Source organism: Takifugu flavidus, chromosome 21 (genome assembly GCF_003711565.1).
Source record: "Takifugu flavidus isolate HTHZ2018 chromosome 21, ASM371156v2, whole genome shotgun sequence".
Taxonomy (NCBI): Eukaryota; Metazoa; Chordata; class Actinopteri; order Tetraodontiformes; family Tetraodontidae; genus Takifugu; species Takifugu flavidus.
Genome location: NC_079540.1, coordinates 2,980,582 through 2,995,864, shown reverse-complemented (window position 1 = coordinate 2,995,864; position 15,283 = coordinate 2,980,582). Strand labels below are relative to the sequence as shown.

General features: G+C 41.8%; 2 protein-coding genes across 2 annotated transcripts; both read right to left on the bottom strand.

The window, feature by feature from the left end:
- Positions 1–3,601: 3,601 nt before the first annotated feature.
- Positions 3,602–6,048, bottom strand: hoxa11a (homeobox A11a). Its single transcript, XM_057021410.1, has 2 exons — positions 5,249–6,048; positions 3,602–4,481 (listed from the first exon to the last, which is right to left on the bottom strand). The coding sequence occupies exons 1-2, from the start codon at positions 5,895–5,897 to the stop codon at positions 4,249–4,251; spliced, it is 882 nt and encodes a 293-aa protein (XP_056877390.1). The 5' UTR covers positions 5,898–6,048; the 3' UTR covers positions 3,602–4,248.
- A 6,741-nt stretch (positions 6,049–12,789) lies between these two features.
- On the bottom strand, positions 12,790–14,884 carry hoxa13a (homeobox A13a). The gene is made up of 2 exons (XM_057021409.1): positions 14,152–14,884; positions 12,790–13,762 (listed from the first exon to the last, which is right to left on the bottom strand). Exons 1-2 carry the CDS (start codon positions 14,810–14,812, stop codon positions 13,515–13,517), a joined length of 909 nt encoding a protein of 302 aa, XP_056877389.1. The 5' UTR covers positions 14,813–14,884; the 3' UTR covers positions 12,790–13,514.
- Between the last annotated feature and the right edge of the window lie 399 nt (positions 14,885–15,283).

The following is a 15,283-nucleotide window of genomic DNA, read 5'->3' as shown; positions in this document are numbered from 1 at the left end:
AACTTTCTCGAGTTTAAAACTGGCACCAAACATAGTAATGAAAAAAAGGTTTTGTAAATGCTAACAAAATGCATGTAACAAAACTATGAGTGAGAGAAACCACGAGAAATGTTTATGTTTGCGTGAAATGTCGAGACAATTTAATTCGGAATTACATTGTTCTTAAAGAAATAATTAACGTACGTATTTATCGTTAACACTTTTAAGACTTGTTTTTTTTAAAAAAAACCATTACGTGTCCTTTATTTTTAATGTCCTGGTGGTTAATACTCAATGGTCAAGATATACATGATGAAGAGAAATAATCCGTCTGACATAATTATTTTGCATTAAAAAAAGAAATGCGTAAAATGCATCAGGTTTAACTTATTCCTATTTGATAATTGTGTCCATTCTTTTGCGTTGCGTTGTTTTATTCTACAGTTGACCCGTTCTGTTCCCAGTTTGGAAACACAAACGTTTAAAACGTGTTTTCCGCAATAAAGCTTGCACACATTTTCACCTCAGAGTCGTTTCTCGTTTTTTGTTGAAATTCCATTGTTACAATTAAAATCTAATTGAATACAATTGGTCTAATTTAGATGGTGATGGGAAAGTTGGAGACCCCAGCAAAATCTCACACATACGAGCCATCAGTTTGGTCCAATTTGGGGTAATAAAGGCCATAATAAAACTCTCCGTTCATTTCTTAGTGTCCTTGGCCATGTGAAGTCTATTGCTCTCTCCAAGTTGATGGTAATCTCATCCAGCTTTGTCATTACCAGGTCCAGGTGGCCATTTGCCTCCCGGGTGTTTGTGTCTTGTATTGAAATGAGGAAGATTCAGAGAAACACATTTGTTCAGGCCGTTTAAATATTTAAAATACTCATCGTGACAAATCATGTGCGCACTGATAATTTTAGCACGTTGAGGGCAGACATTTAGACTCCTCTCGGATAAAAATACACGATTTCCAATGGCGCACACGACAGAAGGTTATTTTTAAATTTAAAGCAAATGATTGTCTAATCATAAAATGCTTACGGTAGAAAAATGATATAAATCGTTCTCTTTCTTGTGATACGCAAATGAAATTACGCAACTATTGTAAATTCCTCAACAATCTGAAATTAACTGACAAAAACTAACAACTAAACCAAAGCAGACCCCTCCCCACAGCGGCCTTTATTTCAAGGGGAAACGTGACCCAGTGGGGAAACTAAATACTTCAATTAATTATGTCTACCCAGAAATAAACTGCTCTCACACTTCGCGGTGTTGTATTGGCACGGGGGCCTATCGATATCTTGTGCGCTACAGTTATTAATTGTATCCATTAAATCTTCATTTTCACAGCTGCCCGGCTATAATATCCTGAAAACAGTTTACTGTGACCACCAGCTTTGATCCTCATCATATAATAGTTGCCGGTGAGGTCGTTTGAGTCGTATCATATTCGTCCTGAGTGCTGTTATGAACAATAATGCGGCATTTTATTACATCCAGCGGAAGCATTTATTTTTCACGAGACACGAAGGAGAAAGAGGCTCGGTCCACACGCACCGTGGTGCGGAAAAGCCGTCACTTGTGCTGACACTGATAGCCCGAGAGCCCGGCTCCTGTCTGTGACAGGAAGGAAAAGGAGACGATATTGCTGCCCTATCGCAATCAAATCAGCACCCTCATAATGAGAGATTTGCCCTACTTGGCACGCACAGACAATGACGTATCAAGTTTCCGTTGATTACTTTGAAGAAGAGCAATCCAGACCCAGAGATGACTTGTTTACCCAGCAAAAGTGGCTCCTTGTTGCTTTTTTGAAGATTGTAACTGGTTTAATTGGGAAGAAAATGGTATACTTTGTCCAAATTCAAAACATTTGTGGGGAGATCAGACCGGGCGATGCTATACTTGAAGCATTAAAAAGCCTAAGCTCAGCAAAATGAATAGCACATGCAGCATGAAGGCTTGGCACAGATGTGTTTCCTTATGAGGGCCCCCAGGAAGACTGTGCACAGCCAGCTGAGTCGTGGAAACTGGATTCAAATCTGTTTTTTTCCCCCTCCACTCTTACTGTAATAACAAACTGGTTGAGTGTACGTTCTGCAAAACCATCTGAGCACCCAGAGCCTGTTGACAGCATTTTACCTGTGTTTATTTGAAGGCGAAAGGATCCACGGCCGTGACATTGGTCCCAATAGCGCCTCCCGGTGGTAAAGCAGAGCGAGGTGCTGAGTGCAGCCTTCAGCTGCCAAACAGACGCGAGGTGGTCAAACCACGCCAGGGAGAAAAGCCTTTCAAATGAAGTCGATGTGGCAGGCGAGCAGGGACTCTTTCCTAGCCGCACTCTGTCGTTGATCTGCCTCCTTGGTAACACAGTTAATAACCTTGGTTCTCAGACGGTTTATTGCACTGCACTCCAATTGTACAAATGCCCCAGACTCTCAGACGACTTTTATGGCCGCGTTGCTGGGGCAACAGGGAGGATGTCCCGTAATTAGGGACGGAATTCCAGCGCGCAGTAAAGGATGCGCAAGGCAAGGCCGAGCTATGGCAAAGAGAAGCAACCATAAACTTCAGCCTCTCTCCCTGCGTTTATGGCCCTTTTGACTGTCATATATGAACGCCAATGCGCTGTGGCTAGCCCCCATAAACACTGTGATAACAACAGCAAACATGGCGTCCCAAGCCAAAAGAGACTGTTGTTGGAAAAGCGTTGCCAAACCCAATCACTGGGATGGCACACACAGGACAGCGATATTGCCAGATTGTACTGGACACAGAATGTGCGCGCTAAATTGCGGCAGCAGTAATTGTTTTGGATCAATATGGGTTCGTGTTCTGGAGCAGCAAGACGTGAATAGGCTACAGTATTTTTGGACAATGTTCCAAAAAATGGCGCAGCAGAAATGTTTCTTTGTGGTTATAGGTAACAATACAAAACAATAGAAGGACAAACACAACATTTGAGAGCTAGACAGCTTGCTAGCTTTATCAGTCATGTGCAGATAAACTATTAATTATGACAAGATGTCCACCTGTTTTATATATATTAATCTAATTCTTTTCTAATTCTATTCCTTTGATTTATTTTTGCAACCGTGCGTCACCGTGTTTTCTAAGGATCCTGTCGATAGTTCTGCTTGCGTAAAATGTGCTTTTCATTTACTCTTTTATGTCGAGGTTTAGGTTTGTTTTTTTAAAAAAAAAACAGGCGATTGTTTCTTTAAATACGGTTTTTCTTTCTTTTTTTTATTTGGAAATACAATACACAATAGTTTGGCCATACCGAGAAATTCAATGCGATGAACCGAACCTGATCTCCCGCTGACAATGACAGGACATGTCTTCTTAAAAAAAAGAAAAAAAAATCTTTACAACGCAAATACGCAAAGATGAGTCACGAGAAAAATATTTACCAATATGTGACCGAAGGCGTGTGTACCTGTGTGGATACGTTGGGCGTGTGCCTCGGTGCAGCAGCATATCTTATCTCACTGGCTTTGTCCCGCATTGTCAATTCTCGGCGGTTAGTCATCAAACATTGAAAGAACAAGATGGATTCCTTGATTAAAAGATACAATATACAAAATATAAATAGTCACAGCCCTCTTCGCTAAGCAAGAAAGGAAAGACAAAAAACAAATCTCGCATTTGAGGTCACCGCAGTTTGAACGCAATAATCCCTGACTGCGATTTCAGACACTGATTGGAAAAAGTCGTGACATTCAGGGATATTGAACGTGAGGCTACACAATAAATAAGCACAAAAAGAAAAAAAAGACGTGATACATTCTTATCCATTCGGAAGCATTATTTGGTCACACCAATATAGATTTAATTGTCAAAGTCACCTATCCGCTTCTACTTTAATTCCACCACGTTTCCGATTTTGAAACAAAATAAAGGTCAAATAAGTCTTTTGATTACAAAATACATTGAGCCAGTCTGATTGACTGCTGATTTCAGCCCATCAAAGGGGATATCAAGCATAATTGAGGCCCTTGCGTTCTCTGGGCAAGGACAAAATCCAATTGACTTTTCCCTCTCGAAAAACAGGCCCTGAAAACAAAACTATAGCCCACATTATTTCATGCTTTTTTTTTCTTTTTTTTTTGGAAAATTCAAAGGACATGTCCTCGAACTTGAATCGAACCACCCAGCAGCGCCGTCGCTGCATGGAACACAATGTACAACCAGGAAAGTCTGTAAACACTGTCGGTCCCGCTGCAGAGGATGGCAGCGACAGCACAGTGCTGCTTTTTCCCCCTAAAGAAGAGGGTTGGATGTGTAATACTGTAATCTGTCTCTGTTCAACTTCTTCTCCTTCATGCGACGGTTTTGAAACCAGATCTTCACTTGTCGGTCGGTGAGGTTGAGCATCCGTGACAGTTGCATGCGTTTCTCTTTGTTGATGTACACACTGAAAAAAAATTCCCTTTCGAGTTCTCGGATCTGATATTTGGAATATGGGCACCTCTTCTTGCGGGTCCTCTGTCCGTCTGCACGATCAGAAAAAGCATAATGTCAAAATTAGCCATGTCTGTGTTACAAACAATCAACTGACGTGTTGATGGAGAAGGTTTTTCGGCATAAATCATATAAGACGTTTTCTGAAGAATATTCAGACATCAAATGTTATTTCACAGAAAAGACGTCATTGTACAACTTTATTATATTTAAGCTGTATAGACAGCTGTAAGTCTGCGAGTGTGTGTGTGTGTGTGTGTGTGTGTGTGTGTGTGTGTGTGTGTGTGTGTGTGTGTGTGCGCGCGCGCGCGCTTGTGAACATTAGACACGAGTATCAGGCTTTTGTAAAATATTTTCTAGATCACATTAATTTACAGATTGGAACTGAAGACTCTGTGATAGCTTTGACACCAGAGCCCGTGTGTGCTGAAGCTGCAGCCAGAGGCACCACCCTCCATGCAAACAAACGCTCTTTAAACGTTAAGAAGCCGTGAAACCAGCATATTTCGAATCCACGAAATTCACACCACTGTGAGGACTGATATTTATAACGCGTTACTTTCTAGAAACGTCACGATGCAGAGGGAAAAGCTGTTTGTTTCTTTCACGGCCAATTTCAATTCTAAACACGTGATCCTGCAGTTTATAACAAAGTTTTGCTGGGGGTGGGGGGGTGGGGGGGTTCTACAGGGCCTCTATAAACCTTATATGCTTATAAAACAGCATATAAAAATTTTAACAGCAGCGCGCAAGATTGCAAACTTTCTCTTATGACCAACGTGCTGACTTTAATACGTACTGGTGCTGCTGGATTTCTCCTCAGTGTTACCGGAAGATAACTCCGGACTGCTCGACTCCTCCCGCGGCTCCTTTGCTTCAGTATCCCTGCACGCCTGTGCGTCCTCTGGCGCAGAGCTGGGCTGCTTTGTTGGGGTTTTATCCCCCGAGAAGCCATTTGTTGACGAGCTCTCCGACGCGTTTCCGTACGCCGTATCGTAAAACTGGTCAAAAGCTTGCGGCAGCACGCCGTTTCTGCCCACGTTACCGTAGAAATTGGTGGCGGCGGAGCTCGCGCTGGTGTGATGGTGGTGATGGTGATGGTAGGCGGCGGCTGCGGCTGCAGGGCTGTTTTTACCGAACATGTCCCCTACCACGGCGGTTTGTGCTGACAGACAGTCCCGGTGCACCATGTCCTCTGCGCTTGTGTAGCACTGGGGCAAGTTCCCCCGGTGCGGCCACTTACCGGACGCGTCAATCGCGGCATAGTCCCTGAACGTAACCTCTCTAACCGGTTGGACCTGCGGCAGGTTAGAGGAATAGGAATAAGTCATTGGGCGAGTGGAAAACGAGGGAAGACCGGAGAAATCAGCCCCGGCCGAGACGTAATAAGTGCAACTGGGCAAATACATGTTCGATCCAACGGGGACCCTTTCGTCAAAATCCATCATCGTAATCCGCCCTGTACTACAGCTCGATGCTGGGATTTGATTCCTCTATAACCGCCCTGAACATGGCTCTGAAGCGCCGTGCGCCCTGCCTCTTTCAAGCAGGTTTGCTATGCTGAAATTTGGAGACGTAAGCTGACGTGGAGAGCCATCTCCATCCACTCCATGGAGGAGGAGATCACGTGACCGCGCGGTAGAAATTGACAGATTTTCTGTGCGTGCGTGTGTGTGTGTGTGTGTGTGTGTGTGTGTGTGTGTGTGTGTGTGTGTGTGTGTGTGTGTGTGGTAAAGACAGAGAGAGAGAGCTGCATGCGTAGGAGTGTAAAAGACATGACTGCTCTGTCCCAAAGCGTGACATTGACAGATTTTCTTCATGCTGAGTGACAAACAAATTCCACCACATATAAAATAATTCGCGGAAGTATAATAAAACGTTTAAGACTGGGAAGTATTTAAATTCCAGCTAAGTCAAAGAGAAAATTCTGATCAAATCTGTCCTTATAATTCATCTATATTTCCACTGATTTTGTGCAGAAAAAACCCACTCTGAATTTCTTTCCTGTCATTAACACTAACTAAACCGGGATTACTGAGGACAGATAACGTGGACCTGAATCAGAAGAAGGAGACAGAGAGGTTATCTCTGAAGTCTGGTTTAGAATGTCGTAGTCATGATCATTTGGTGGTTTACAGCTGCAGCATTTGGCCTAGTGGGTATTTGGTTATCAGGGTCATGTTCAAAGTAGCGGCTAATGTTTCAACTGCGTACTTGTGTTACTACCAGGACGTCAGAGATGCAACATGAAATTTGGGGGGAAATTGTAAACATTAGTGTAAAAGTCTTGATTCAAATATTTTGGTTCGGGGTCTTAGAACACCAGTTAATAAGGAAAATGTGTTGTTCGGCATTTTATTGCGACATTGTTACTGTTTATAAGAAGCAGGACAAAAAAATGACTGGGAGATTTGCAGTGAAAGAGAGGATCAAACCTGTACATCTTTAATAACTGAACCAGTCTTCGGCTGTTTTAATGTTGCTCGTTTTGAAATAATTAACCCTGCCTGTCTTAAAATCAACTTCATCCCGCCGAACAGGTTTGTGGCCGCCCTTTTAATCGCTTTTACGCACGACTATTTTGTAATGTTTGGATGTGAATGTTTATTTCTACCTGTGTTTGAAAGAAACAACACAGCCTCCAGAAATTGAAAACACAGAAATTAGTTTTTCTGGTACCCTAGTCCTTTTCATATAACGAGTAAGTGTTTTAATATCTTAAGACTATGAAATGAATAAATGAATGCGCTGCTAGTTTTAAATCAAACATTTAATCATTTTCTGTGTCCTGCGCTAAAATAAAGCCAGACAAATAATGTGGTTTGAAATGCAGGAGCTGGTACGATTTGTCATTATGTCCCGGTTCATTGTTCAAGGAACTCTGCGGGTCCCTGCAGCTCGTTTTAGAGAGGCTGCAACCTGATTCTAATTTGCTGTGAATGAGCGACCAGAGCCTGGATTAAGCCCGCCGCGGCTGTCCCGGCCACACAGCCCGATCTGAATTTAGTGATCCAATGGCTCATGTGAAACGCAACCTATAATAAAAACCTATAATATCACAGCCACTACGACGTCGCGATCACAAACTAACCCCGCGTTCCTGTATCAAAATAAATCCAAATTTACAGTCTGAGCCGTACGTTGTCCCTTTTTGGGCTGTTTTATTTTTCCTAAATTGCAGGAGCACAAACAACTGTCCTGTTTTTGCCACCGCTCGCTCCGCCTCTCAGTCAATTCAGACAAATTCTACGAGTTGTGCTGAAGCTTTTAAGCTGTAATTGAGCACAGGATGCCCAGGAAAACCAAAGGCAGCTCTGCACAGACCTGCGTTTTTATAGCTGCTATAGCATTCTGCTGTGCTTTTTTTCCTCCCCGGCCAGGCAGACACCACAAAACTGGCCAAGCGTGATGGGAAGTCGCCACCTACATGGAACCAAAGTCAGCAAATGTGGATTTTCAGTGGCATTATCCAAGAGAATTTCAAATCCTACGTAGGTAAGAATTCAATTTTTTTCATCAAGGTCTTATTGTTAATTTGATTATTTGAAAAGTTGTTTTTAAAACGTGTAATTGTAAAACTTAAAGCTTATAGCTATGCAACATGTGTCCGAAATCTGAGTCTGTTGATCTCCAAGCCATTCCTTGGCGGCTTTTGGTCATCACAACACGGTCTAACGCAGCGTAAACGCTCTCAAAGCCAATGCTTTGTCTGTACGGTCGACTTCAAGTTCGGGGGAGGGAGTGGGTCCTTTCCAGAGACCAAAGGGCCCGCTCTGCCCCGGATGGGGTTCCTTTAATTGCTTTAGCTTTTACGCAGGCTTTGGGTTACAAGATTGCCCGATAATGTAAGGCTGTAATTCTAAGTTGAAGAAAAAGTCAAACTAACTTCAGCATTTGCGCTAATCATAAGCGCAGTAAGTTCTTTAATTAGCCGCTGCATAGGTTCAAATTTAAATATGTGAATTTATATTCCACCATATATGTGTGGTTTCTCGTGTTTCTTTTAATCCTGGTTGGTCGTTTATTTCATAAAAGAAGGCACATGACACGAAGCAGCCTGGAGACGAGGTAAAATAGAAATAAACCCTAAAACAGGGACAATAAAACCTTTTCCAATGAGATCTTTAGAGGTTTGCTACAGTACATATGTTGAAATTAAATTTATTTTATTGTAATCTGTTGGTGTGGCTCCCAGACCCTCCACTCACACAATTCATGCGTACAAGAGTGCCAAATCCACTATTTTTGTCCTAAAATAATTTGGCAAATTATACATTAAAGTGGATAAACGCAAAGAGACGCGCGTGTTTGAGTCACGTCCTAATATGCAACTTTAATACTAAAAAATATCCTTGACAGTTTTTAGAGGAAATTACTTTTTCTTGGAGGAGAACGGGACAGACCGGCCAATCCGCACGCTGTAAACCTCCATAGATAACAAGTAAACAATCAAGTGTGAGCAGGATCCGAGATCAGTGGAACCCCGGCAGGTAGGCCTGTGGACAGGCTGTAAAGGAGACTAAACAAACGCGTTCAGTGTCTCGAAAAAGACCCTCCCGCAGTTCGACTAAAAGAAAACGCCCAGATTTTTTTGTTGTTTTCACTTTATGGCAGAACGTTAGGCCACCACACCTGCGTCTGAAAGCTTCTATTGACTGACCCTACCTCAAACAGGAAACAGCTTTTTGTGGGCTGACCAGTGGATTGAAAAAGCAGTTGTCATCTGACTGTTTATTTCAAATTTGGGTATGTTAGCAATTTAACCCGATAAAACTACGTCGGTGGGTGATTCGACGTTTTCCCAAACCAATTGGGTGATAAGTAAAATTTGTGAATTGCAAGTAAAATGTTTGTACATTTATTATTTTAAGTCAAGAAATTATGTTTTCGCAGGGAGGATTTGAACTTGAATAGCCCTGAAATAGAGCAGAATCGCGATACCTTGTCGTTAGATCATCAAACTCTCAAACCGAACCTTAGTTGTCGGTCATCTTCAGGTAGCAGTTCGGCTAATTAGAAACTGATTATTAAAATAATTTATTGATCCACAGGTGAGAGGAATGTGATCCGGGGACAGAGAGAGGCCAGGCGGACCACACAGGGGCCACGTACGCATGCATACAAATCCACGGTCAACGGGAGTTAAGACTCACCAACCTTGGATTGTTAGGAGGCGTCAGCAGCCGCGGATATGGACAAAACGAACATAAACTGGACTGCAATTGGGGATATGAATTACATTTTTACAAAGGAGTAAGGCAGAAAAGGGTCGGATTTAAATGTAAAGATCGAGAATGAAGTAAATAACAAAAATCCGTGTTTTATTAGTGCCCCAAAATAATATAGATATTATAACCAGTAGTCTTAAATGCACAGAATTGTACTTGTTATTTATCGTGGGAGAAATGTGGAAACGTTTCTTAGGTAGAACATACTCTAAACAGACTTACGTGTATGGTGTTTCTAGGCATTAGCAATGTGAAACCGAACAGTGTTGACGTCATAATCTCCCCGTTAACGGACCAGTTATAACTCACAAATTGAGGAAACCATCCAAAACTGTGAAATTAATATATTTATTTGCTGAATGTATTAGATCGAAATCTGACTCTGAAATGGAGAAAATTCTTGTAAAACTCTATATATATGTTACATCGGTGTATTTGGGTTTATTCTCTATTACAATTGTGGTTTACATACAATGACGTAAAGGCTCCCGGTGTCGCCGTTTGACACACAATCAGAATTTTTTTTAAAAGAAGGAAAACAAATCAGAGATCAGTTTATCTTGTGCGCTTAATCCTACAGAGGACATTTTTTACAGATTGAAATGAATCGGTTTAAGCAAACATAACACCCAAACGGACGTTATCGTTTATAATGACCTGATCTAACAACGTATCCTTTTCAAATTGAATCAAAAATAAAATCTAATTGGATAAAACTCCAGGCTGCACATCTAAAATGGAACTTGTCTTGTTTAGTACAACACCGGTCAAGGGCTTCCATTTGAACACTGTTATGATCTCTTGTCTGATCCGATCATTGTTGTGTCTCGTCTGGTGTTTTTGAGCCTCGCCAGAGCTGCTCTGTTGACTGACTGAAGGTTGCTGGGAGCGCCTCCGTAACGCACAAACACAGCGAAGGTCAATGTAAAGAGCAATGTCTGGCGCTGGCCCTGTGCCTCTTGTGTGTTCAACCACACCCGGGCCCCATTGTGGTATTAGAATATATAGACTCATTGGTCAACAACATTCAGGCAATTAATTTAGTCATTTTAAATGCATCTGATGGCTGTTTGGAGTCGCTATTTTCGGTTGTACATCTCCGGCATTGAAAAAAATTGCACGGTCTTTGGCGTGTTTGAGTGTTTTGACTACGAAAGTAATAGTGATTGTTTTTTTTAATTGATAATCGTAATTAAAACAGAATGCTTTCAAATATACAGCAAGGAAAAATGCGAAGTTTTCGCTAATTAAAGTGATGGAGTTTTATTAACTGTAATTCAGTGTTTGGCCTTAGTGTGGCAGCAGAGCACAATTCTTCTCGTTTCCTCCGCATCCGGCCAACGCTGCCTCGTGCTGCGGCAAAAGAAATACGTCAGAATGTGGGCGGGACCAAAGATCTATTTAGATCTCGGAAAGCCAATAAACGCGTTACTTGATTAAAAAAAATATCCAATGAAAGAAGAGTCATCCGTGTCACCAGAGTGTACTTCCGCTTTTTGATTTTTCCTCGTGCTTTATTTTTGAACGCCAGGACGCACGGAATTGTCATACATCATACTTTTTACCAATCTCAGTTGTTCTTTGACGCGTGCACGCCATTCCGCCATGACGTCAGTCGACGTGCGATCGTACGTAGTCCTCTACATACAAACCGTTTCGAGCCTAAACTTCAATTTATAGGTATTATCTTAACTTTAAATGAAACTAAATTCAGTGCAGGTTCTTTAGGAATAAACGCGTCTTTTAGAAAAAGTTAATTTCAAAAGTGAATCTGTAATACAATACATACATGTAATACAATAAATAAATATAAACGTAATACAGCAAATATATACATAACGATGTCACCTTTAATTTTAGGATTCTGTAACGTCATTTGCTATGCTAATTGCGACTACTACAGGGCCTCATTTTTTAAATTTTATTTTTGTTAAAAACATGCATTATTTTAACAACAAATTCAATTGCTTAATTATTCTTTATCACCAGGGCTCAACAAGGGAATTAAAACAATTCAATTTTAGGAAACGTATGAGAGAAAAAGCTTTCTTTTTTCGTAATTATAAAAACAAAAGTAGTAATGTGGAAATAATTAAGCGCATAAATCAAATCAAGTTTGAAAAGCTGACAAAAGCGCGCTTTAGCGTCTGACATTTGAGTGTCAGGACGGCTACATCTTTACTCGTAACGCAGCCAAAGCAAATATGATGGGATTTTGGTTTTCGAGAGAAGCTGCAAAAAGCTGCACCTAGTCTCGGAAGAAGAAAAGGAAGGTAAATAAACATCTGTCATTTGGTGCATGGATATGAACCACTGAACAAGGAGCGGGCTTATACATGAAGCAGAGGCATTTAAAAAAGAAGCTGCAGTACTTAAAGTATTTAAGTTAACTATTTAAGACATTTATAAATCATCCAAGTCTTTGTCTAGAATCATAACTGCATTCACTAAATTATATTAATCATTTTTAATTATTGCTGGAACTCCACGTAATATTCTTTGGTGTTGGAAAGCGACACTGACATATTTCCATGGCTTTTTTATTTTTAGTTTTTAGTTTTTAAGGTCTATTTGGAACACTGGTGAAGAAAGAGTTTCGAAATATGATGCACGTTTTTCGTAACCATATGCAGTCTTACCTTACACGTTAGGGTTATTTAATTTTTCTTTTAAAAAACGTTTTTACAAAGCATTGCTATTTTTTAAAATGCATGCAGTTGTGTGTGTAACGTGATTATTTGATATTTCAAAGGCATATGTTTCCAAATAAAGTCAAAAATTAATGCTATAATTTTCTACTTTGCCAAAAACACATTATTTTTCATTATTAAAACCGTTAGAAGCATTATTTTGTTTCCATTTTTGTATTATTGTTGTCCCGCAGGAGAAGCTGCTGTATCACAACCCCGTCGCTAGAGGGCAATGTCCGTCTATAATTCAGCGCAATTCAGCCTCAATTACTTCCTTTTCCTACAACCATAGAACTAAATTACAAATATTACAAAATGAAGGTCGAGTTTCTTTACAAACAATATTTCTACCGTAACGTAAAAAATGTGACACCCCAGTTATATAGCGATAGAATAGTAAAAGATGATTTATAACACACTGCCATGAGCCAACTTTGATTAAAAAGCCAGCAAGTCCACACTTTATTGAGACGGACATTAACACCGACATATTCACACACAAGTATCCTTGATATGACTTTATATACACCCATAGGAATACGCACATTTGATAAAAGATGTGGCTGATATGAACACAGATCCCGAATGATTATCTAAGCAGTATAATAAGGATTGCACCATAGATTGGCTATGAACCAGATCAGGGATTCATATGACTAAGACTAAACTTCATACACGTTAAGCATGTGAGAGGGTTTTAAAGAGGAAGCGGGCAGAGATTAATATTTAACATTCCCAAGGTCCAGATGCAAAATGCCGTCACTTGCTGTGAATCTCCGCGTTTATCTTCTCTCGTTCGAGATAAAGGCGTAGCTCGGTGGCGCACACCTTTCTGAGCGGGGATCAGTTTTTGTTCCGCGCCGAGAGCGAAAAAACAATAATTACAACGATAACGGTGATAATAATCAGGAGGAGCAGGTCGCAAACCGTGGCCAGTGTCTATATTTTACATGTTGCCACCTTCCGATTTAACAAGTGACGGGAAATGTTCAATGTTGACATTGTTCATGTTGATTTTGATCCAGAAGCTCTGGGAAGTCACTTGGTATGATTAAAAAAAAATAAAATAAAAGATTCAGTCAGGGGTCCAACCGTGTGAGAATGTGTGTAGGCAGGATCAGTTTATCTCCCACGCATGTTGTCCAAACTAGCTGATGGTTTTCAATTTGTTGACAACTTTCTTCTCTTTTACGCGTCTGTTTTGAAACCATATCGTGACCTGTCGCTCAGACAGGTTAGTCTGGGCAGATATCCTCCTCCTTTTGTCCTTCGTGATAAATTTGTTGGCGGCGTACTCGCGTTCGAGTTCCTTCAGTTGCACCTTCGTGTATGGGACGCGCTTTTTCCTTCCGCGTCGGTACGAGCCGGAGTCTCCCCCGGTGTGAGAAGTCGCATCTGGGGAGAAGACAGACAAAAGACGCCCTCATGAGCTGCTGTGAAACTGCGCCCAAACCCCACATTTGCCCTCTAAATTGTATGTTTTTCTGTTCTTGGTGATCCGGTTTCCCCCCTTTTGAAGTAAGACTTGCAGTAGTTTATGATCTCCATTAGCGCGATCAGAAAAGTTTGTACATTTTAAAATTAAAACCAGAATTACTCCTTTAAAAACTCATAGCTGTGTTTATTACTGTGTATATTACTCACTATATAAAAGCAACGTATAGGCTGTTACACAACTTGTTCTGCAGGTTAACGCGCGCTGACAACACATTCGGTACATGCGTCCTGTTTGCTAAGTAGTAATGGAGCAAAGCGCCAAAAAAAACCTGAATGAAATGACCTACCTGAGACGGAGGACTTCCACATGTGTCCCGCTTGAGGCTGCTCCTTAGCGCAGTAAACCTGGCTGTTCCAGCCGTTTGGGGCGAGAGTCCACGGTTGGTAGCTCTCCATGGACAGCAGGGATTCGTGCCTGGCTTCCGAAGGAGCGCTGATTGTTGGTACCACGGGAACGTCCAGGTAACTGGGGACAGGTTGATAGGGCCCCGAAGGGTAGGTCGGATAAAAGGCGAATTCCTTTGCCCGAGAGGTAAAGTCGTCACTCGTGGCGGACGTGTCCATGTATTTTTCCCCATAAGCGGAGGGCGGCTGCGCCGAGCACGACTTTATGCTGCTGTGATGAGACATTCTACAAGGGTAGTAGCCGCTCCCGAAATACCCATATGGCAGGGACGCGCTGGAGGAGTTCTGGGCTGCAGAGCAGGGACTGCACTGCTTCACCGGCTCTCCAATGGCCGAGGTGGGCACGTCGCAGGACGAGTAAGCCGTGCTGGGTGCCAGAGACGCGGGGTGCCCCATGAGATTCCTACACTGATTCGCAGCAAAGTTGCCACCAGCAAACCCCTCCATATTCTTACTCACTTCATCGGAACCGCCGCCGTTGTCGTAGAGGAACATCACCGACGGGTCAACCCAGCGCGGACGGAGAAGCAGTGACGTTGTCATAGCACGGCATCCAACATTGAGGCTTGTGGCTCTTTTTTAAAAAGCCCAGGGACTGAAAAAAGAGATACTGGTTCCCAGGGAGTATTGCCACTCTGACGTGCACAGGAGCGCCGAGGACGCGCCGTCATTGGCCAGGGTTGTGCCACGTGACCCGACTATGCAAAGGGGACGGTAAACATCAGCCAGCGCAGATAATTCAAAAGAGGAAAAAACTTACACGAAATAAGGTAAACGGCGCTGATATCTATTCTTTGGCATTTTGGGCTTCACCCGAAATGGAATTTGTGCTTTTCCTGTCTAAAAAATGAAATCAGAATGATCGCATATTTTAAAATGTGTAATGTTCGATGTTTTGATTTTGACAAAAATCTGGACAATGGCATCACGCGTCTTTAACATTTTTTAAAACTGAGTTGCTGACCGAAAAACGGTACAAAATGAAATCAGATCATTAAGAAAGTAGTTGCAGGG

What these genes read in the sequence shown, in the direction of transcription:
- hoxa13a (XM_057021409.1), bottom strand. Translation starts at nt 14,812, where the DNA reads ATGACAACGTCACTGCTTCTCCGTCCGCGCTGGGTTGACCCGTCGGTG. An exon ending in GTGGAAGTCCTCCGTCTCAG is followed by an intron (nt 13,763 to 14,151) that starts GTAGGTCATTTC and finishes TCTTCTCCCCAG; the next exon opens with ATGCGACTTCTCACACCGGG.
- hoxa11a (XM_057021410.1), bottom strand. Translation starts at nt 5,897, where the DNA reads ATGATGGATTTTGACGAAAGGGTCCCCGTTGGATCGAACATGTATTTG. An exon ending in GGAGAAATCCAGCAGCACCA is followed by an intron (nt 4,482 to 5,248) that starts GTACGTATTAAA and finishes CTGATCGTGCAG; the next exon opens with ACGGACAGAGGACCCGCAAG.